Source organism: Ceratotherium simum, chromosome X (assembly GCF_057802395.1).
Source record: "Ceratotherium simum simum isolate JZ-2026a chromosome X, ASM5780239v1, whole genome shotgun sequence".
NCBI classification, from domain to species: domain Eukaryota; kingdom Metazoa; phylum Chordata; class Mammalia; order Perissodactyla; family Rhinocerotidae; genus Ceratotherium; species Ceratotherium simum.
In genome coordinates this window covers 29996530-30018140 of record NC_141940.1, presented here as the reverse complement: position 1 = coordinate 30018140, position 21611 = coordinate 29996530, and the positions used below count along the sequence as shown (strand labels likewise).

Below are 21611 nucleotides of genomic sequence, written 5' to 3'. Positions count from 1 at the left end.
AGTTTTCTATCACCAGAAGCCAAGGTTGAAATTAAGAAGAATTACAGAGAAATAATCATTGATCTAGATGAACTGGACTTTCAGAATCCTTACTTCTTCTGTATCTTTTCACCCAGTGTCCAATACACCTAAATTAACTGGAGGGTTTGGGGACAGGGGACATGGGATCTGGTTAATGTGTTTTTCTTGCTAACCAAGATTTAAGCAGCAAAGTTTTTGTCTTAAGGCTTGTACCTGAGACAGCTTCAAAAATGTATTTGTATATATAGTTCCTGCTTTAGGAAATCCTGTCTAGGGAGCATCATTCACTCTTGCTTTGATGAATTTTATAAGATGTCAAGGTCATTATTATGAATATCAGTCCTCATTGTTCAGAGCTAATTTTGTGGAGGTAAAAAGTATAGGACATTGGACTGAATGTACACTGACCCCAGGACAATCTCTGGAAGTTTCTTCCCCCCTCCCTCACTAAACCTCTGATATCTTATCTCTTTCCTCTTTCTCTTTAAGGTGGCCTGATTAATTGAAGTCCTGATTACTCTGATTGCAGTTAATCAAACATTCCTTGGATGTTCACAATGTGCCCAGCACATCTGACACTAAAAACTCAAGTTATCATCTTGAGTAGCAGGTGGTGCCATATTCAAGGCTTGAACTGAGATGCTAGAAAGACCACAGTCACTAAAATGTTAAATAGCCCATCTCCCGTAACCCTGCAACCTCCCCTTGGATTCTATTCTACAGAAACTTGCTTGTCTGTACAAAGAACTATGTACAGGAAATTCATTACAGCATTGTTTATAATACTGAAAAACTAGAAAAAACCTATATGTCCAACAATAGGAAAATATTAACTAAATTATGGTACATGCATATTCTGGAATATTCTGCAGCCATTCAGAAGAATGTGGTAGGTCTATATGTACTGAAGTGAATATTTCCAAGACCTACTATAATGTAGAAAAAAGAAGTTGTAGAACAATAAGTACGGTATAAGCTCATATATGCAAAAAAGCCCTCTATATGTGTATTTGCACACAAATGCATGTGAGCACATAGAAAGGGGCCTGAAAAGACACCCAGCAAACCAGGAACTGTGGTGACCTCAAGGGAAGGGAATGGAAATAGGGGCTTACTCAGGGGGTAGTCAGTATGTTTATGTATTGTTTGATCCTTTTACAACATGAATGTATTCACTCATTACCTGTGTAATTTAAAAACATTTTTAATACAAGAAAAGAGAGTGTTCGCTCAGCTTTGCAGCAGAGGTAATTAGGATGCAGAGAGTCTGAGAGGAGCTAAAAGGAAGGCAAAACGAAAGAGTACTCCTGAGAATTGGGAGAGCCCCCACTCTCCTCCCCAATTACATTTCCTGTTTTCTCCTCATCTGCAGTCACCTGCGGTTTTGAAATACGTTATACCACATTTCATATCACAGGCAGAAACGCCACTCTCTTTCTCTTCCGCCTCCTCCCCTGAGGACACACCAGTTTTGTTTTTTAATTGAATATTCGAAGGTTCATGTTATGAAGAACGCAGTTATGGCGGTTCCAGCTGTGCATCTTTCTCCCATTGCTGTTATTCTGAAAATAAAGAGTCCCGTAAGCACCCAAGTAGGCAACTCCTGTGCCCTGCTCCCTCCCGCCCCTCTTCCAAACTTTGTGGTATACTAAGCAAGCAGCATTTGAGGCCTCCAGGGACTGAGGGTGCATTGTGTCAATGCAGAATTTCCTGCCTCCGTTTAAAACTGGGGCGGCCAAGTTAGCTGTCATTCTGAAGGATGAGACCAAAGCAAAAAGTTTGGAACTCGTCACTGATGACTGGGCTTCCCCTAAACTTTCTCCTCCGGCCTTTCACGTAGAAGCTGGGAAAGGGCAGAAACACTGAAACAGGAGTCTCTCCAGCAGCCTCATGGGTCACCTACTGGTGGGCCTGATCTCTCACACCTCCCCTCTCTCCATCTGCGTCCTCAACCCTAGGCACCAATCTCTGCTAGACGCTGCACATCTTCAGGACGATCAAAATCAAGCAATAGTTCCATGATGCGTGATGGTATAGTAAGCAGCTAATAAAAATATTTTCTAAGAATATTTAATGGCATAGGAAAATGATGACCAAAAACTGTTCGGCAAAAAATGAAACAAAACAAAACCCTGTGTATACAGGATCATCCCAATCACGGGAAAAAGTATATATACATTTTTAAAAGCTTGGAAGAATATACACCAAAATGGTGACAATGGTTACTTTTGGGTGGAGGGGCTGTAGGTGTTGTTGCTTTTCTGTGTTTTCCAAATTTTCTACAATAGGCATATTTCACTTTTATAATCAGAATAAAAATGTTATTTTTTAAAAAGATTCTGTGATGATGCTCTCCTAGGCAGAAAAGTGGCCTCAGATATTTTAGAAAAATCTTCAACTACAATCAAAAAGGTGCTTTACATACAGATAACCAGAAAATTCGGTTAAGTATTCAGCGTTCAGGCAGTTTTACTATATATAAAACATTTATTTTACCGATAATACAATTAAACCCTATTATTCTCCTGATAACATTACTATTATTGTTATATATACATAACTTATTATTATACAGTGTAACTTATTACTATAAAGATTCATGTGAACCAGAACTCAAATCACATATCTTGAAACATGTAGCAGAGTCTTGATGGAAGAAGCAGGTGGCTGATGGCCCTATCTGCTGCTTCCAGTGTTGTCAAGGGAGTGGATGCCACTGTATTATCAGCCATAAGAACCACATAAGCACTGATAAGTTAGATCCCAGAGGTTAAAAAAAAAAAAAAAACCTCCAATGTGCCGAACACTTCAAATATCGGGCTTTCCCTCGAGCAGATCAAGCCAGGCTAAGAGGAGACTGATAGCAGCGGCAATGACCTGAGCTGGGAGAGAGAAATTTGGGGGCCTTTCCAAGGAGAAAGAAAGCCTGCAAAAGCTGGCAGCACCCCTAAGGGGTCCCAGGAATGCCCTTCAGTGGGGGAGCAGCTTAGGGAACCCCAAGGAAGCACAAAGGACGCCATCCTCACCATACAGGGAGAATGCCCATTTTTGGCAAATCCAATACCTGAAACTCTGGATTTTAATACACCAGATCAATTCCAGAGTGGCTTTTCATTCTATAAAAGGATTCACAGCAGGATTCCATTAAATAGCCAGCTCTCCTAGTGCATTTAAAATGAGATTCAGTAGACAAAAATTCAGCTGTCATGTACTTTTTTTTTTTTTTTTTAAAGATTTTATTTATTCAGTTTTTTCCCCCCAAAGCCCCAGTAGATAGTTGTATGTCATAGGTTCACATCCCTCTAGTTGCTGTACGTGGGACTCGGCCTCACGCTGGATGGAGAAGTGGTGCCTCGGGGCGCTCCCGGGATCCGAACCCGGGCCGCCAGCATCAGAGCGCGCACACTTAACCGCTAAGCCACGGAGCCGGCCCCTGTCATGTACTTTTATAGGAAGACAATAGCTGTATACACCTACACGGACAGACACTATCTGAAGGGTTGTTTCTATTCTACTCACAGAGAACCTGCTGAGCTAAAAGCACACACTTGCCTTCTTTACAACTCTCCCCACCCAGCTCGAGGACTCAAAGCAGGGAAGGGGTGGAGTTCAAGTCTGCTGCCTCATTCGGAAGCAGAAGCAGGCAAGGACCTAAAAGAAATTAGGCTGGAGAACAAGGAAACAGAAGACCCGTACAAAGTAAGATCTGGAAACGCCATTAGGGGTCACTTAATCTAACCTGCTCATTTTACAAAAGGGGAAACAGAGACTCAGAGAGAGGAAGTGACTTGTCCCGAGTCACAGAGTGATTTAGTGGCCGAGAGGGGTGCTCCCATCCTGGGCCCTGTCAAGTAGACTGCCATTCACAAATGGAAATGCTGACTCAAGTGGCAGATATATTTCTTTATGCTGCTAAAATTCCAGGACATCAGGCTTGTGCCTTGATGCTAGTCGGAGGGAGAAGGGTCACAGAACATCATCCAGAAGCCTGTGGGCTCACCAAGGGGGCTCTGGCCCATGGAAGGCAACTGAGGCAGTGGATGGCATGGAGGGGCTTCTCTCTCCCATTTCCCTCTTTTCTGACTCCAGTCTGAGCCTCAGCCTGGTCAGCTGCCTAGCTCTGCTCAAGAGCCCCAGGGCTACCTAACCCAATAAGCCAGATTCTAGATAAAATATCTGCACCTCAGGCCAGGGGTGACCCCTGCTCAAGATGGGTCAACTTTCCCACAAAAGCCAGACAGCTTCCCTTCAAGCCAGGCTCTTTAAACAGAGTTTTCTCGGTGTTCTGGCCATTGTTATCTCCAATCTGTTAAAAAAAGAAAAAAGGTTTACTCACAGGCCTCTGGATGAATGCCCAACTGTCCTCTGGGGAGCCAGAATTTGCCTCTGCCTCCATCTGGTCTCGTTTAAAGGGGATCTGAAAAAACCCAGTTCCTGCCTCAGCGCCAGTGTTCAGAGCTGGGGGCCTCTGCTGTGAAAGGAAAGGGAACACTACCTCACACCTCATCAGGGCCGTGAAAGCAGAGTTCTGCTCCTGTTACCCCAGGGCCTTCATCAGGGGTCAGAGAGGGCCCTGGCAGGAAATACTTGAGCCCCAGCCCTGTCCCTGAGAAGGCCTGCAAATCCTTTCCCCAGTCACCTTTAAGCGAGTGGAACGGAAGACCCAACTCCAGGGCCAGCCAACGGAAGACCCAACTCCAGGGCCAGCCGAGAGCATGCTGCATAATTCAGCAGATGGCTGCCTCTAATGAGAAGACACTGAAGAAGAAGACAACATTATTTCTCACTCTCCCGAGCCTGTGGCCTCCTTCCTCTGTGCAGGCAGCAGAGAAACCCACGGTTTCAAATCCCAAATCCTGGCAGCAGAAGCCTCCTCCTGCCAAACCGAGGAGGAAGGGTCTGTGTTTCTAATTTATTCTGCCCCCTCCTCCAGTTGTTACTTAAAATAATCCATCATTACATGGCTGGTGGCTCCAAGATTTTTATTTAAAGCAATATGGGAAAAAAAAAGAAAGAAAACCCACACATAACCCATGACTGTGCTATCTGGGATTTAAACTGAGAATCTTTCTAATATCAGAGTCTTCAAAGCACCCAAGGATATTCTTCTCTGACCCCCATGAGTGTGCTGTGGGGGGGACAGTGGGAAGGGGGGGAGATGGGACAGGGCAGCATTTATATTTCTTAGAAACATCATGAAAGGTCCAAAGTTTTTTTAAAATATGAATCTGTGTCATGTGGTAGGTGTTTCATTGTTTCATTCACTGACCAGCAATAACACTTTGGACTAAGTCACTTGGTCTCCCTGTACCCATAAAATGAAGAGAACAATAACACGTGTCCAGGAAGCTGTTGGGGAAAATGAAATCATACAGATGGAAGCATTTTGAGATCATTGAAAGAAACATGTTAAACTTATCCATGGTATTCTTTTTCTTTCGTTTTCTTTTCTCTCTCTCTTTCTTTCCTGAATGTGGTTTTAATGTACATGCAACTAAAAGCCCTTCTCAATTGTTCACGCTAATGTGAAGCCACAGCTCTGATCATCCAGAAACCCAGGCAAGTCCAGGAATCAGCCTTATTTTGTTTTGGAATACCTTTTTCCAGGGGACTTATCTTTCTAATTAGTTTTGCTCAGGCAAATGCGCGGGGTTCGCTCCCTCACAGCACACGAAGGGAGGGGCCATGCTGGGTAGCAAAGCCAGCAATTAATAGGAAATTTACAGCAGAGACTCCACAAAGTAAATGCTATGCACACTAGGACAGACCAAAATCTCATTATGTCCTACAGACAAATTGCTCAGCTGTAATGCAGTTCTGTAACAAGAACACTGCTAACACTCACATTTAGGATGTGAAGAGGCTTATTCCTGCCTCTCCTGTGGAAGCTCTGAGAGGGTAGAGTCTGTGTGCCTTGGTCACCACTATATCCCCAGCACCTGGCACAGGGCCTGGTAGAGCCGGTGCCCAATAAACACATGTTGAAGGAATGAATGAAAATAAAAGTGCATGAATTAACAAATGAAATGTTCCCAGACCAGTAGCAGAAGTGAGGTCTCACCCATCTTCACACCTACCGTTTTCCTCCTTGAAGCCCTCAGGAAGCCTTTCCTGTCACCCACTGCCCCCATCCACCGCTGGATTAGGTCCCCTTATAATGAATTCTCACAGTAGGCAGTAGCTCTCCGGTGCAGCACTTAACACGATAATTATCTCATTATTTGTGTCTGCCTCCACTGCTAGACTATGAACTCCCTGAGGGAAGGGGCTGTGTGCAATTGAAGGGGGGCATTGTCATTTTTCCTCCAACTTTTTATTTGGAAAAGTCTCCAACACACAGAAAAGTTGGAAAATAGTACAATGATGATCCATATACCCTCGATTTTGATTCAAGAATTTTTAATATTTGGGCCCTTGTAAGTTTTCTTCAGTGCTGTATCCCAGTAGAGGTATGGGTGAATATTGGGGTTTTGCTCTCCCTGCTTAGGGTATAATATTACTTTTAGTGTGAGGTGGTGGAGATGGCTGAGGCAGGGAGCTTCAAGGATAATCAAGGGTGAGTGCCATTTGGTAGCAATACCAGAGTGCAGCCACCTGTGGCCAGTTGCCCTGGGACAATTGCTCCAGGCCAACCCCAGCTAGGACAATGTGAGCCCCTGCAAGCTCTTTCATTAGGGAGAAAGACCTGGCTGCCACTGGAGGAAAGCATCATTGTCCACATTATGGGGTTGGTTCAAGCCAGAATCAATGAGAAGTTCTTACCATGGGCCGGCTCTTAGAGTCTGGACCCCAAAATGCAAGAAACAGCTCAATGCAAGAGCCAGGAGATGCAGCCTCTGGGGCCTGCACTGTGCCTTGTTAGGTTGACTTGGACAAGTCATGTAACCTCTAAGAGTATATATAAATAGCAACCCAAGCCACCTCACAAGCAGGGGTTGGGAGTGAGAACATACCAAGAATCTTCTACAGTTCTCTAATTATTTTGGTGTCCACAATTTGTCTCTCCAACTAGACTGTAAGCTTAAAAGCCAGAAACTATGTCTACTACTTTTTTTTTGTATAGTTGACCAGGGCTAGCCATAGTGCCAGATGCTTATCCATCAACCAAATAAACACTATGGACACAATGGAGAAATAGTTTTGTCCTGCAGAATCTTTGTGGTGTTCATTCAAATGGGATGGGATCTTATTATGTACACAAGAGCTGAACTTCCAAGTTGCATGCATGCCCAAGTAAGGGTCCTAACCAGCAACTCTAAAGCCTGTTTTAGTCACTAATGATGTTACCTTACTAGCCAGAGTGACCCTCAGCTGACTCTGAAAAGGACACCCCCCCACACACACACACACCAGAGCACTACTTGCACCATGGCACCTCTCAGAGCTCATTAAAAAGAACTAAGCTAGGCGCACTTAGGTGTACTCTCCCAAACCCTGGATACACATTCCTTGGAAGAAACAAACAGCAACCAGACGTCCAAGGTCTCCTGAGTTAATTCCATCTTCCTCTGGTGAATTACAACTTCTTGCAGACACAAAGGAGAGCAGAGAGACAAATGACACATAAACAAGAGCTTCACTGGCTGAGGAAGGGGGGGCATGGAGAGTGACGTCAGTTTTCCCAGAAACCCATTTATCACGATAACAAGGTCTCAAGCTTGGGCTGCTCTTTGAGCTTCAGAATCTGGTGTACAATTACGTTCTTCATCATAGAGTGTGGTAAGGCCAGCCAGAGCAAACTAGAACCATGCAAAGCAGACCAAGTGGCCCTAAACCACCCCCACCCCTCCATCTGCAGAACAAAGGGGATCTCTGGGTTGCCAGAGTTGTGCCTGAGGTGAAAGATAACCTTCTGGAATGTTCCCCTTTGCAATATTCACGTTGCAATCCTAATCCAGGCTAGGGGGACTGGTGAGAGAGTATGGACAGGTCGATGTAAATTAATTAGCTGACAAAAAAATCATTAGCGTCCTTTTTGGTCACTAAGGATGGAGCAAGTGTAATCAGGAGACTAATTCCTCTACTTAAGCCGTGCCATCTCTAAAATGCAGGTAACGAGGAGCAGAAAAGCACTCTGGGAACCCTCAAAACACTAAAGCAATAAATATTACAGTGTCAATCTTGGAGAGAAGAGAATTCTCTCAAATTCCATTATCAGAGCATTGTCTCCTATCTACTCTTGGCCCTTCCACATCATGACTGCATAAAGAGCTCCGTGCTGGGGTCTGCAGGGGTGGGGGAGGTTCCAAAGAAATCACCCTGCCCTTCCAAACAGGGACAAGAGGGTGGAATAAATTCATACATATCCTGTAGAGAAAATATTGCCAGATTCTGGATTCAGATTTTGAAAACAAATCAATTTCAATTACACCATATACCTAGGGGCTATTTTTTTTTTTTGCACTGGAATTGCATTTCACGGGCTATTTCCCTAAATAAGTAAGCCACAAGGTTTAAAAACATTGTGTGTGGGGCGGGGCGGGGGGGGGGGTGCTCAGAGATTTTCATCAAGTGGTATTTGATGTCGTGGGATTTGACCTACCTCTGCTTTACTATCCCGCCTAATCTCAGAGTGCTGGTAATTGTGTGCTTCTTAAAATCCCAGATAGTCATGGATGAATAGAAAGGCTAGGTTGTTCCCCCAAATGGAATCATCCCCTCCCTTTGCAACCAAACTTCTGATCTAAAAAAACAAACATGGAGCCTCAGGTCACTTCAATACGATTTCCCTGCACATCCCAGGCTGGAAAACTTCAGTTCTTTCAGTGAAGATTTTTCTTTTCCAGAGTCAGTGGCCAACAAAAAGAGAGACGGTACCGCTTTTGCAAGCCTCACACTTATTTTCCTGAGTCCTTATAGAAAGAAGCCAGCTCCACAGGTTTGGCACACAAGCCCAGCTACACTGAACACGCACCCAAAACGGACCCCCAGAGGCCCGCAAAACCCGGGTCAGGTGCTCAGAAACATGCCAAAATACGCAACCAGCCACCGACAGGCCAGCTAACTGCACCCCACACAGACGCACAAATGGGACCCAGAGTCACACAGCACAAGCAGACAGAGAGGAGCCCGGACACATGGACACACACCGTGGAGGTGAGCACACTCAGAGAAACAGGCGGGCTCATCTAGGGTCACAGACAAGCCGGGCGCCGCCGCCAGCCCGGAGAGGCACGAGTGCGCGCGCGTGCACTCACACGCACACAGTGATACACACACAGACGCAGTCACATATGTAATGCATATGGAGAAACCCTATCCCAGCCAACCACCTCCCCGCCCCCCCTCCCCGCCTCCTGCCCCAGGCTAACCCCAGCCCCGCGCCCCTCTTCCTGAGGAGGCCTGGGTCCTGGTGGGCAGCTGTGCGCAGGGGCGCGGCCCCGCGGTCTGAGGAAGCAAGGCCAGGGTGCCGGGGACCCGAAGGGCTCGGCGGCTCGTGCGGCCATTCATTCGGCAACGCCCCAGCGACGGGACCGCAGCTGCAGCGAGGGAGGCGGCGGCGCTTACTGCAGCTCTTGGGCAATGCAAGTTCAGCCGCCGGCCCGCTGCCTGCGCCAGGCCCCCCACCCACCCCCGCCACCGCCGTTCTCGGAGACAGTCTGGAGGACTGTGCTGCTGACCCCGGGAACAGAAGTCTCCCTGTGCCTTGGCTCCTGGATGCTGCCCACTGCCCTCCTCGCAGTGGCGGTGGCGGCGGCCAGGTCCCCTCGGTCCTTCCCATGCCCCCGGCCCCGGCGCTGGCACCCAAGCCCCGCACTCACCACCTGGCGAGCTATATCGGTCGCTGCCATCGCTCCTGCGTCCGCCAGGGCTGCCACGGGCGCCACTGCAACGGGAGCTACAGCACAGGAAACAGCGGAGCTCCTCCGACAAAGAGAAAGTGTTACACTTCGGGCGCGACCAAGTCCGGTGGGGGGAGGTGCAAGGGAGGGGCCCCCTCGCTGCTGCTCCAACCCCAATCTCCCCTCTATTGCCCACCCCCTCGGAAGTGGGGTATGGGGAGGTGGAGGATTTAATGCACCGCTTCCCCCTACCGTGAGCCCAGTTCCAGTTCTCCCTGCAACCTCAGCCGTAGGCCTTTGCGGAGGGGGGCGGGGGCTCCCCTTGATGACCACGTCCTCTGCCCCCCCCCGCCACTGGGCTCCGTGGTACGTCCCGACCTCTGCTGAATTGTCACACCCCCCTGCTCTCGCCTTACATCCCTGAGTCCCCAGACCCTGGAGGCTGGAAGGGAGCCCCTACCCGTCCCCCCTCCCGCGCACTGCTCGGCGGCTGAGCTCTGCAATCCTCCTCACCCTCCTCCTCGCCTCCTGTACCCCCTCTTCCTCTCCACCGAGATCTCAGGGTGCTTGGATGGGAGCGCCCGCCGCTGGAGTCTCAATGCTCCACCACACCTCTCCCCCGCCCCCATGACCCGGGAGTGCGGCCGAGGCCGGAGGGGAGGAGCTGCAGCACCTGCCGCTCCACAGTGGAGCTTAGAAAGGAGGCAGTTGGGGGGAGCCGCACTGCGGCCCCGCAACTGAGCTGCGACACGGGGAGTCCGAGGCCAGCGGTCCTGAGACAAGACGCCCCTTCTGCCCTGGGATTTCCAATCCTCGAGTGCTGTGGGCTGTAATTTGGTGGGGCCCGGCTCACTGCCGTTGGGTACTTAGTACAGGCAAACCCCATGCCTCCTCTCCCCACCAAGCCCTACATACTCAGCGTGTGAGTGGAGGCTCAGACGACCCACCCCCTTCCAGTGCCTGGACCTCCGGGGAGTCTCAGAGTAGAGGCTTGGGGGTGAAGGCCCCCAGCTCTGTCGAGCGGGACAGTGGGGAGTGACGGGGAGCGTTCTCCCGTGGCTCTGTCCCGCCCCCTGATTTCCCCTTAACCTTCAGTCAGCCGGGGACTAGGCGGCTGGCGGTGCGCAGAGGGGAGAACCTCCGAAGGCAGCGCCTATGTCCGCCTGCTTTCCTTTTCCTCCTGGCCAAGTGCCGCCGCGGGTCTTCTCCCTTGCCCTCGACACCTCTCCCCCTCTCCAGCCCAGACGCCTCCCATCCCTTCTCCCAGGAGTGGCCCCTTGCTGGCTCCCTGTGACTGGTGAACCCTGGCAAAACCTGGCGGGATACTCCACTCCACACCTCAAAAGGGCAGGTGCCCTGGTCTTGGAGAGGGACCCCAGACCATCTAGTGGAACCCGGGACCACGGGGGGAGGCAGGCCTATGGGCGAAAGCTGGGCCCGCGACAGGGCTGAGATGGGGTGTCGGAGACGCCCTGCAGCAGCGCAAGGCGGGAGAGGCTGAGGGGGAGGCTGGAAAGAGGAAAGAAGAAAAACAGGAACCAGGGAGCGAGAGGGAGAAGGGACTCAACCCAGAGGCCCAGGCCTGGGGAGGAGGAGGGAGGGCAGAGAAATGGGGTGGACACAATGTATGTTCTACTGTCTCAGGGAGCTCTTTATGTGTGGTGTGGACCTTGAGAACAAGGACTCTGCAAAATGCATCCCCAGTGCCTAGTTCGGGGAAGCGCCCAATCAAGCGTTTCCTGTACAAGAGGGCAGAGGATTTGGATGGGGGGCGGGTAGAAGAAAGAAGAGACACAATGAGGGGGTAGCAGTAGGGACCGTCATGAAGAGCCAAGTACTGGGTGCCCACTGTGTGTCCATCATTGTGCTGGAGACCCAGGAGGCGCTGAAAGGGAAGAGCCTGGTACAATCAGGAACCAGTATAGTGGAGTTCTGTAGACAGACAGCTCAGGCCCGCAGGGCAGATGGTGGTGGTAGGGAAGAGAGGCGGCTGTTGTCTCCGAGGCCCGCCAGGGCGCTGGCGCAGGGCCTGGGGGAGTTGCCAGGCCCTGGATTGGGGTGGCAGCAACATGCGGGACCAGGGCTGTATATGAGGAACCGCTGTAAGGCTGGGCCCAGACCGGATGGGGGCGGGGAGTCAGAGGTGACTGGCCGCTTCCAGGCTGAGTGTCTGGGAGGGAGACAAGTCTTCCCTGGCAAAGCCTGGGGCTGGTGGACCGGGAAGGGCTGGAGGTCACTAGCTCTGACCCGAAAATGGGGCTTGTGTTGTGGCGGGAGCAGAGGCGCGCGTTTAGAAGCCAGAGCTGAGATACCCGGAGCGTCGGTGAGCCGGGGGAGGGCTTGGCGGAGCTGGGCTGGCAGACTATGAGGCTCCCTGGGAATCCTGCCTGCCTCTCGGCGCGCTGCCCTCCCGGCTTAGCGCTCCGCACTGACCAAAGCTCTGTACATTTCCGCCTGGAGCCTGGGGTACTTGAGCGCAGAATCCTTGGGGCCCCACCCAGTGTGCCCTACTCGGCCCGCCTGTCCCTAGGGACCCTCAGAACCTCGCAGAGGCCTCCCTCTCCAACACGCTGGACCTCGCCGACTGAAACCAAGTGTGTAATTCAAGTCTCCTGCAACCCCTGGGTCCCTCCAAGACCTGCCGCCTGCGGCTGCAGCCCCTCCTGAGGCCTGGGCCTCCCTGTTTCCGCGGGGTGTGGGTTGGTGTTGATGTGTGAGTAGGTGTGTATTTGTATGTGTCAGTGTGTGTGTCTGTGTTTCAGTATGTGTCAATGTGTTTGTGTATTGGCATGTGTTTACTCCTATATTTGTATTTGCTGGTGTGTGTCTGCCAGTATGTGTGTGTTTCAGTGTGTGTCCGTATCTGTGTCAATGTGTGTGTCAGTGTGTATTTTTGGTGTGTGTTGGTATGTATGTAAAGGTGTGCATGCCAGTATTGTGTGCTGGGGTGTGTGTCAGTATGTGCATGTCAATGTGTGAGTGTTGGTAATTGTGTCATTGTGTTTGTGTGTGTGTGTCTGTGTGTGTGTAGAGAGGTTTTAGCTCACTACGTTCTGGGCTTTACATACCTTACCTCACTCAATGCAGCGGGCCAGTAACTGAGAGGTGTGGATTATAATGCTTATTTCAACAAACAGGTTTGGAAACTCACTGGGTTCGCGTCTTCCAGCCTTTGGTCCTGGGTCACCTGCCCCGGCACAAGGCAGATGGGAGGGTTGAGGCAAGAGGCTTCATAAGGGGTCAGTTTCTCCTTCAATGTCTGTCCCATGTTGATGAGTGGGGCAAAAACACCCCCTTCATGAAGAGGCGTTGTGGACTCTCAGGTACTGCCGTGAACATGTGTTCATTTTTGATGTGTCCTGGTAGGGTTCCTTGGGCCCAGTACAGTGTCTGGCAGGTGCTCAATCAATGTTTGTTGAGTGAATGAATGAACGGAAGCACGTAAATGTGGTGTTGTCAATGTTTCCACTGTCCTTAAGGAAGCTGGAGCAAGCAGCGACTTCCCAGGGCCAGCAGGTGACTGTCATTAGCATGCTAATGTTCTTTGTGGAACCAGACTCCCCAGGGAAGGGAAATGGCTCCCCCTGTTAGATAGGAGTGGGCCCTCATTGGAGCCAAGCTTTAGAAAGGTCACTCTGACTGCTGGGGTACGGGGTGCTAAGACTGGATGGGGGAGCAGGGGGGACAGCGAGGGGGAAGAGGGCAGCGAAATGGAGCTAAGAGCTCAGGAAAGGGCTTTGTCCTAAAACCGCGGCTTCATGAAAGGAGAAAGAGAAGGCTGGTAGAGTTGGTCTAAAGTAGAGAAGCTCTGAGAACAGTCTGAAAAGTAAAATCAGAAAGTTAGAGGAGGACAAGGAGAAGCGGAGGGAAAATGATGTGAGATTGACCAAATCCAGACGGTGCTGGTAGACTCAGAGACTCAGGTAAGGGGCTGAATCAAGATAAATAAGGATTCCTTTATGCATTATTACCTGCTGGCCCTGGTTTTACATTAGTTTGTTCCCGTGGTTCTCAAAATGTGGGCTTTGTCTAGCAGCATCAGCATCACCTGGGAAGTTATTAGAAACGCAAATTCAGGGGCCAGCCCCGTGGCGTAGTGGTTAAGTGGCGTAGTGGTTAAGTGGCGTGCTCCGCTGCTGGCGACCTGGGTTGGGATCCCAGTCGAGCACCGATGCACTGCTTGTCAGGCCATGCTGTGGCAGCGCCCCATATAAAGTGGAGGAAGATGGGCATGGATGTTAGCCCAGGGCCAGTCTTCCTCAGCAAAAAGAGGAGGATTGGCATGGATATTAGCTCAGGGCAGCTCTTCCTCACCAAATAAATAAATAAATAAATAAATAAAATTAAAAAAAAAAAAAAAAGGGCCGGCCCTGTGGCTTAGCGGTTAAGTTCGTGCACTCCGCTACTGGCGGTTTGGGTTCGGATCCCGGGCGCGCACCAACGCACTGCTTCTCCCGCCATGCTGAGGCCGCGTCCCACATACAGCACCTAGAAGGATGTGCAGCTATGACATACAACTATCTACTGGGGCTTTGGGGAAAAAAAAGGAGGAGGATTGGCAATAGATGTTAGCTCAGAGCCGGTCTTCCTCAGCAAAAAGAGGAGGATTAACATGTATGTTAGCTCAGGGCTGATCTTCCCCCCCCCCCCAAAAAAAAAGGGAACGGAAATTCTGAGGACCCACCCCAGACAGACTGAATCAGAACCCTGAGGACTGGGGCCCAGCAATCTGTGTTTGAACAAGTCCTCCAGGGGATTCTATTATGCTAAAGTTTGAGAACCACTTATTTATCTGAAATCTAGCCCTGGAGGGATGGGACACAGGACTGATAAGGTTTGGTAGGATGTGGAGGGAAATGTTTGAAGTCTGGGCTCTAGCAATAGTGGCAGATCCTGGTGCCTTTCTACGGTGGGCAGCATGAGGGTACGGAGTGCCTAGCGTTGAGAAGGAGTGCCAAAAAAGGTGGAGAGGGGACCCCTGTAGGGAGCTGGAAGATTTTAAAGATAAACTTTGCCTCCTTTGCAATTTTGCTCATTCATTCCACAAATACGCGCTGAGCCCTCACTGTGCTAAGTGCCAGAGGACTCAAGAAAAAATGGATGACAAGAACCCATGCTATGACCTGAGAGTGATCCCAGGCCAGTTGCCAGATAGCTCCACAAACAACCAGTAATGTAATAAGTGATATAATTAGTCAGGAGCAAGACACTGGGGAGGTAGAGACCCAGAGAGGTGAGAGAAGACATCTCAAAGGGGGCAGCGGGCAGGCAGTAGAAAAACAGCATGTGTAAAATCACATAAAAAAAGGACAGAGAACATTTAGGGAATTCCAAGTCTTGGCCAGAGGGCGTGGTAGAGGAGGGGACAGTGGCTGTAAATGAGGCTGGAAGATGAGGTCGCCCAAGAGCTTGAACTTTTTGCTCCAGAGTAGGGGTTCTCAAGCTGTGCTCTCCAGGGACAATGCCTGCTCAGTCTGGAACCATGCCAGGTGCAAATAAGAAGGATGCTCACAGTGAAAGAAAAAAATCAGGTAATAGATAGAAATTTATCTATTTTAACTTTTTGTAACCATAAATTTTTCCTAAATCTTGGACAGATGCTCCTGCTTATCTGCTAGCAAGCAACAAAATGAATGAACAAGTAGCAAATGAATATTAAACAGACAATCCCAGTACTGATCATGCTTAATTCAACAGTTTATTTTTTCATGGACATCTGTGCTTGTGGCTATGATTTTATATTGCACACACATAATGTAGACATATTTTCTGCTAGCAGAAGTGTTCTTTTGAAAAGTGTTTTATTTCATATGGTGCGATTTAATGTATCAATTATTTCACGGCATTCTGGAAAGAACACCATGACATCCAGATGCTGGGCCACCTGAACCAGTGGGAGAAACCATCCCTTAGATGGTGAGGAGCCACTGAAGGGTTTTGAGCAGGGGAGTGATATGAATATATTTGCAATTTTGAAAGGTCACTCTGGCTCCAACTTTGGGAAAAGATTGGAGCAGAGAGCCATTAAAGCAGTTAAGACTTGGAAGTCAGAACACTGTTGTAGCAATTCAGGCGAGAAATGATGGTGACAGTGACATGGGAGTAGAGCGGCATGGAGGGAACAGAGTCAGCATTAAAAGGGGCCACTCATTAAGGGCCTTGTATGCCATGCTAAGGGTGCTGAAGTTTCAACCCGTAGGGAATAAAGAGTCTTTGAAGGTGTGTTTCTTCGTTGATGGTACCTGAACCAGCTGCATCAAAATCACCCGTAGTGCTTCTTACAGCTGCAGAGGCACCTCGGACCTGCTGAATCAGAATCTTTGAATGGGAGAGGTATGGGTTTGTAACAGGCTTTCCAGGTGGTTCCGAGGTACATCACAGCTGGAGAACCACTGCATGAATGGTAATTGAGCAGTGGCCCAACACAGTGACATCTACGTTTACACAGATCACTTGAGTCACCACACGAAGAACTGATTGAATGAGTTCAATAATTCAATTGACTAGAGACTAGAGACAGGGATACCATATATACTAGACTGTGATAGTATATATGTATAGTATATATGTATTATATATATGTATATTATGGTATATAGTGTATATGGTATATAGTATATACCATACTGCAATAGTCCTACACTGGCTTTGTACACTGGGCAAGAGCCAGAACTCAGCAGAAAGCTCGGCTTACTGCTCACATCATGATATACTAGTTATCCTTATACCCTGATTTGTATACTGTGATTTAGACAAATGATACAATTTTGTATTTCCTCAAACAATTCTTGTTTGCCAAAATTAGTCCTCAGTGGTCTTCCCAGTCACAGAGTTAATCTAAGATGTACAATCATGTAAAATGCATCGCCCACCTACTATATCTAGGGCACTGTACTTGGCGCTGTGGGAGGTAGAAAGAAATATAAGGTATGGCTTCTCTTCTCAAAGAAGTTACTGTCTCACCCGGGAGACTAGATATATATGCGCTAAAAGTCAAGTAGTAAATATCAATGTGTCGGGCCGGCCCCGTGGCTTAACGGTTAAATGCACGCGCTCCGCTACTGGCAGCCTGGGTTCGGATCCTGGGCGTGCACTGACGCACCGCTTCTCCGGCCATGCTGAGGCCGCGTCCCACATACAGCAACTAGAAGGATGTGCAACTATGACATACAACTATCTACTGGGGCTTTGGGGAAAAAAAAGAAAGGAGGAGGATTGGCAATAGATGTTAGCTCAGAGCCGGTCTTCCTCAGCAAAAAGAGGAGGATTAGCACGTATGTTGGCTCAGGGCTGATCTTCCTCACACAAAAAAAATATATATATATCAATGTGTCATAAGGCAGTGTCCAACATGCAGTATAGACAAGAAATACCCATGCTCTATTTCTTAACCTGGTGGTGGTCATATGGGAGTTTAGTTTATAAACATTGATTTTTGCTGTATCTTTATGCTTTCGGAACTCTTCTGGATGTGTGTGACATTTCACAAGATAAAAAAGTTTAAAGAACACAATAAGTTCTGTGAGTTGAATGACGTTAATCAACAGCCCATAGACGTGGTACAGAATCTGGGGAAACAAGGTCTCTACCCAGTAACCTTGCAGTCCTCCACAGATGAACCACAAGCGCTGTGAAAGGATTGAAATAAGACAGAGATGGAAAACGATGATAATGACACCTTGGTGAGATACTGGCTTCACCCTCACCACCATTAGTCATTGATTAAGACGAGGTCTTCATTTGTATCTCTCAACACCTTGCCTTTAGGTACTGATTTATCTTTGTATCCATACACATGTGCACATGTACGTGTGTGCTCACGTGCATGCATATACACACACACACACACCCAGCATCTTATTTCAAAGCAGATTTTCTGGGTCAGTGAACTAGGAATAGAACATCAAGATCAAAAGAAAGAATTCAAATATGCTATTTCTAGTGGCTTGATATAATTGCTGTGATTAAGCTTTCAATAGGAATCTTAGCATCCTGGAAGCCATAACAAAAGGAGAAATACTGGCTGGTCTCATTTTATATACTTTCTGTACACAAGGATCACTAAGTGGGGCCTGCCCCGTGGCTTAGCGGTTAAGTGCGCACTCTGCTCCTGGCGGCCCGGGTTCGGATCCTGGGCGCGCACCGACGCACCACTTCTCCAGCCGTGCTGAGGCCACGTCCCACATACAGCAACTAGAAGGATGTGCAGCTATGACATAGGACTATCTACTGGGGCTTTGGGGGGAAAAATAAATAAATAAATAAAATTATTAAAAAAAAAGGATCCCTAAGTGATTCATTAATCCCACAAATATTAATTGAGTACTTACCGTGTGCCAAGTCTTAGACTAGGTTCTGGAGATCAATGGTGAGCAAAAACAGACTTGGTCTTTGCCTTCATGGAGATTATGGTCTAGTAGGGGTGACAGACAATGATCAAATAATCACACACATAAATGCAAAAATAAAACTGTAATAAGAGCAATTAACAAGAGATTTATCATGCCCTGAGAACCTATAATGGCCCGGGGGTGGGGCGCAGAGGAGGGATGCAGATTTGGCCTAGTTTAGCATGTCAGTATAGGATGCTTCATGGAGGAAGTGATATTTGAAGTGAAGGCTCTGTTCAAGAAACAGAAAGAAAGTTGGTGTGCCTGGAGCAGAGCGGGATGGGAGTGGTATGAAATGAGACTGGAGACATGGGCATAGAGCCAGATAATTCAGGGCCCTAGGCCATTGTAAGGAGTTTTTTTTAATCCTAAGCAATGGGAAGCCACTGAGGGGCTTAAGATAGGAGAGTGTTTTGAAAAGTTCCTTTGACTTCAGTGTGGAGAGTGTAAGGGTGAAGGGAAGAAAGTGGAGGCAGGAAGACCAGTTAGGAGGCTATTGCAGTAGTCCAGGTGAAAGATCATGGAGGCTTGCACTAGGATGGTGGAAGTGGAGACGGAGAGAAGAGAACTTGTTTGGGAGATATTTAGAAGGTAAAGACAGCCCAGACTTGATGATGCGGGAGATGAGGAAGACAGAGATGCCAAAGTTGACTCCTAAGTTTCTGGCTTATATGGTGGTACATTTTATTGAGATGAGGAACACTGGAGAACCCCTGGTTTGAGGAAGGGAGAGAAAGTGCTTGGATCCAGTTTGGAATATGTTGAGTTTGAGATGTTTTTGAGACATTGAAGGGGAAGATGTCAAGTAGACAATTGGAGGTCAGAGGAAAGGCCAGGACTGGAGATATAAATCTAGAAGTCATTAGTGTATAGGTAGTGTTTAAAGCCATGGGAATGGATGAAATTACTTAGGGAGAGAGTAGAGAAGAGAAGAGGACTCAAGGCTAATCCCTGGAAAACACCAACATTTAGAGGTGGGAAATAAGAAGAAGAACTTGAGAACTGTCCATAGAATTTAGGGTTCACAGAGGTCATTTAGCTCAGCAAGAGCTGTTTCAGGGTAATGGTGCTGAAAAAAATGGCTTAAATGTGTTGAAGAATGATTGGGAAATGAGTACAGTAGTCCCCCTTTATCCAAGGTTTTGCTTTCCGTGGTTTCAGTTACCTGCCGTCAACTGTGGTCTGAAAATATTAAATGGAAAATTCCAGAAATAAACAATTCATAAGTTTTTTTTTTTTGTGAGGAAAAAAACCCTGGGCCACCGCAGTGGAGCACATGCACTTAACTGCTTGCGCCACCGGGCCGGCCCCTTGATAGATTTTGATTGTACAAATATTTTTAACTTCTTTACACAAAAATCGTCCATAAATAAAATCAGTGACAAAGGATTAATATCCACACTATATAAAGAACTCATATGAATTAACAAGAAAAAGGAAAGTGTTTCAATATAAAAGAGGGCAAAGGACATGTACAGGAAATTCATAAAAGAAAAAATACAGTTGGCTGATAACTGAACATTTCAATCCTTCTTTCTCCTGCCAGTGGTATGCCGGAACCAATTTGCAGGGCTTGAGACCTCAAATTCATAGCTTGAAATCAGTCATGGTAAGAATATTTACACCACAGAAATAAATCAGCAAATGCTGCATATCAGGGTTGTTGTTTTTTTCTTGGATATCATAACCTATGATAAAGTTTAATTTATAAATTAGGCACAGTAAGAGATTAATGGCGTTTTGGGGCCATTATTAAGTAAAATAGGGTTACTCGAACACAAGCACTGCCATACAGAGACAGTCGAACTGATAACTGAGATGGCTAAGTGTCAAATGGGCGGATAGCATATACAGCGTGGATACGCTGGACAAAGGGATGATTCACATCCCGGGTGAGACAGAGTGAGACAGCGCAAGATTTCATCATGCTGCTCAGAATGGTGTGCAATTTAAAACATGAATTGTTGGCCAGGCCCGAGGCTTAGCAGTTAAGTGCACTGGCTCCGCTACTGGTGGCCCGGGTTCGGATCCCGGGCACGCACCGACGCACCGCTTCTCTGGCCATGCTGAGGCCGCATCCCACATACAGCAACTAGAAGGATGTGCAACTATGACATACAACTATCTACTGGGGCTTTGGGGAGAAAAAAGGAGGAGGATTGGCAATAGATGTTAGCTCAGAGCCGGTCTTCCTCAGCAAAAAGAGGAGGATTAGCATGGATGTTAGCTCAGGGCCGATCTTCCTCACAAAAAAAAAAAAACTATCAATATTTCCCTTTATGATTTTTCCCTTGGTGTTCTGCATTTCTTTGTAAGTTAGTAAATTGGCACTCTGCTGTGATTAACATGAATCTGGCCATCATGTATTAGCTTTCCTGAGGCTGAGGTGTTTTAAATTGCAAAGGTGAAGAACAGACTGTGGATCTTATTAAATTCACCAAGATACTACCATCTTGTGGGTCCTCTCAGTGGCCAGGTGACACCTCTAACCTCATCTTTTCAATTAATTATTTCAAATATCATAGTAGGACAGAAGGCACTTGCCAAGAGCCTGTCCCCCTCTTTTTAAATTTTTACTCCAATGATTTGAATCTACATTTCAATTACCTGGACAGATGTTCTCCCTACCATGGCAAATAGTCATTCAGGGACCTTTAGCATAGTCTGCCAAGAGGACCTCAAAAGATAATCAGTTGTGATATTTTGCTCCTATTAGAAGTAATTAAGATAAAATTGTAACCATTGACTTTAGCAATTATTTTCTGTACTCAATCGATCAATATTAAATAACTTTATAAAGTAGGTTCAGTCACCTGGGGGCATATTGACTTGTAGCTAATTCAACCAAGCCAACTCATGGGGAAGTCTTGTTACCTAAGATCACATTCCGTAGTGCCAATCTCCAGCTAAGGGATCAAGTCAAGGATACAGCCATGGTTTAAAGGGGTGGGTAAAGGTTTACAGAGCACTGCTGGGCACTGTATGTAACACTAAGGATACAGCAGTGAACAAGTGCTATTATGAAACTTACATTCTAGGTGGGAGTGGAGGGAGGGAAAGACATACAAGATATTACAATACAGAGTGATAAAGAGAAAAATGCGATGCTCTGGGATCCTCGGGGGATGAGTACCTAATGCAGATTCAGGTAATTAAATAAGGCTTTCCAGAGGTGGCAATAACTAAGTTGAGTCCTGAACGGAAGTAGGAGTTGGTTGGGTGAACACAACAAAAGAAATGATCATCTTATCAGAATGAGGTCTAAGAATAAAACACTAGTAACCAGAAATGGGTTGAGAAATTCCAGATGGCCAATAAAGGCTCAGAGGTGGATTCCAATGGCGTGAGTCCATCATCCTGAGCTGGAGTCAAAAACTGAGGGTGAGCATGTATGTGTATATGCGGGGATAGGTTCCAG

At 47.5% G+C, this 21611-nt stretch overlaps 1 protein-coding gene across 10 annotated transcripts in view; it reads right to left on the bottom strand.

The window, feature by feature from the left end:
* SEPTIN6 (septin 6) overlaps positions 1-9994 on the bottom strand; it is a 64074-nt gene extending 54080 nt beyond the window's left edge. For 7 of the 10 annotated variants that reach the window (XM_004442271.3, XM_087426599.1, XM_087426602.1 and 4 more), the window contains exon 1: positions 9783-9885. In XM_004442271.3, coding sequence (XP_004442328.1) covers positions 9783-9812 — 30 coding nt within the window. In that variant the 5' untranslated portion in view covers positions 9813-9885. Of the gene's footprint in view, positions 1-4357; positions 4433-9782 lie in introns of those variants that run through there. The other 3 variants (XM_014796631.2, XM_087426600.1, XM_087426604.1) reach the window with 2 other exon arrangements.
* Positions 9995-21611: the final 11617 nt, after the last annotated feature.